The sequence below is a fragment of the Lepidochelys kempii genome, chromosome 13 (assembly GCF_965140265.1).
Source record: "Lepidochelys kempii isolate rLepKem1 chromosome 13, rLepKem1.hap2, whole genome shotgun sequence".
NCBI classification, from domain to species: Eukaryota; Metazoa; Chordata; order Testudines; family Cheloniidae; genus Lepidochelys; species Lepidochelys kempii.
In genome coordinates this window covers 40,371,170-40,373,498 of record NC_133268.1, presented here as the reverse complement: position 1 = coordinate 40,373,498, position 2,329 = coordinate 40,371,170, and the positions used below count along the sequence as shown (strand labels likewise).

The following is a 2,329-nucleotide window of genomic DNA, read 5'->3' as shown; positions in this document are numbered from 1 at the left end:
CTTTTACCTTGCTCTGTTGGGTTGTGTATTCTGTGCTGAACCAGAGGGAGAGATTTAGATTTGTTGCTAGTGGAATGTATTACTCAGACACACTGGGGATGGCTGAGTGTTGTAAAAAACCCTAAAGATAAGGTTGCTAGCTAGCAAGCTCAAATCAAAGTGAGCCAGGGTATGTTTGCTCTAAGTGGAAATTACACCTTCCACACCCAATGTAGACATACACATAGATAGATGGACAGAGAGGTTGTGGAATCTCCATCATTGAAGGTTTTAAAGAGCAGGTTAGACTAACAGCTGTCACAGATGGTCTAGAGATAACACTTAGTCCTGCCATTGAGTGCAAGAGACTAGGCTGGATGACCTCTGGAGTTCCCTTCCAGTCCTATGATTCTGTGATAGAAATTCCAATGTTCCCATGCCACAGCATGAACCTGGAAGCAGGACCAGTGGCTATGGATTGAGCTCTCTGAAATTATTCTTCTTACAGTTACGCTGCTTAGTAGGGATCTTTGTGAGGTTAATGAGAGCTACATAAAGGATGAGGAGAAGGGATGGGGGTGTTCACTCTAAGGCGCCCATGAAATGCATTCTTGGCTCTGTTTTCTTTCCTAAGTGCCCTGGGCAGAACTGATATCAAGCAGCCAGTCACTGCAGAAATGTCTGAGGGAGGAGATCTGAACCTGACTTGCAGTCACCCTTCAGTAACAAATTAATAAATGTTCTGGTACCGGCAGTTCCTGAACCAAGGGCCCCAATATATAAGGCATGGATACTGTCAAGACTGATTCCCCACTCTGGCACTTCGAGTGCAGAAGGTGGGGGCCCACAAAGATTTTAAAAATTGGCCGCTTCAGGCTGGTATTAAACTCCCAAGGTCACAGCTTCTCTCTGACCATGGATGGGTAGATGCTGCCACCACCCAAGTGCAAATCCCACCTCCCCTTTTGAGAACCCAGGAAGGAACACTTGGGGATTCCTTCCTGTGGGGCACCCTCAAGCCCTTTCATGCCCCCTTCCGGAGCAGAACTGAGAAAAAACAAAGGAAATCAGCTGTTGCCACTAGCTAATTAAATAACACGTGGACAGACCTCCTAGGGACACAAAAACTCACTCCTGCTCTTAAAAAGGTAAAATTTATTAAAAACAGAAAGAAAGAAAATACATTTGGAACTTAGGCTTTTTGCTAGATCTTAAAAGAAGCAATTACAAAAAATAAGCATCAAGATAGCTCTCTTGAGGTTCAGGTTAAAGATTACAAGCAAAACAAAGGCATCTAGAATCTACAAGCCAAGAAATAAACAGAAATAAACCTAACTGTGTCTTTCTAAACATTCCTACTCTATTTACACATTTGGGGGTTCCAAATAAGTAATTCTAGGTATGATCTGATTTTTTTTTATCATACCTGGTTTAAAGCTTCTCATAGCATAATTGCTCCTTGTTCCCGTCTTTCCCAGAAAACAGGACAGACAGAAAAAGGAAAGTTTTTTCCCCATTTAAAAAAGTTCTAGACCTCCCATTGGCTGTTTTGGTCAGGTGCCCATTCCTTTCCTTTTACCTGAGGGCTTGTTAACCCTTTACAGGTAAAGCAAATAGAGAACAGCTACTAAGAGGAATTTTATAGCTAAGTGGCTGGCTGGGTGTCCATAAAAGGGAACTACCCCCACCCCTTTCATTTATCACAGATTCACTGAAACTGTTCATAGCCCCAACCCAGACAGAGCCTTGCACATCTCTGGAGACAGAAAGTCCAGCAGCTTGGCCCTGCGCAGTTTCAGGCTGGCAGACACAGGGGTATATTACTGTGCTCTGAGAGACACAGTGTGACAGGCGGAGGCGGCCCCCGTGCAATTAATATCCCACTGCTGGGCTAAGCAACGGGGAGCGCCAAGAGAGGGGCAGAGGGAGCTCTGGGAGAGAAGTGAAATGACTCAGGCATTTAAGGAACAGAACAAGGACATTTTACAAAATCCAAATATAGATACATAAACTCCTCCCCTCACAGTCAATCCATTGATGAGTCAAGGTGTCAAAACTTCAGCCCTGCAGGTGGAAGTCCGCCCTTATCCTGACAGGTGCAGTACACTCAGACCCTATCAACATGAGGAAGTTTCATTCTTTTCATACCACAGGTGTTAAGTGATTCAGTTAAACCAGTGAAGGGGTGTGAAGATATTAAAGGTGGCTACTCAACACAGTTATCACACTAAAATTTATTTTATACTCCATACCCCGCAAATCTACCCGCATTTCCCATCAATACACCCCATTTTATATCCCTAGATCAAATGTTTCCCATCACCACACTATTTCTCATCAGTATACCCCA

The 2,329-nt window shown here is 43.9% G+C and overlaps 1 gene segment (V, D, J or C); it reads left to right on the top strand.

Moving 5' to 3' along the window:
• Window positions 1-656: 656 nt before the first annotated feature.
• On the top strand, window positions 657-1,827 carry LOC140896810 (T cell receptor alpha variable 4-like). The segment is given in 2 exon segments: window positions 657-763; window positions 1,686-1,827. Coding segments are annotated over 2 exon segments (249 nt in total).
• Window positions 1,828-2,329: the final 502 nt, after the last annotated feature.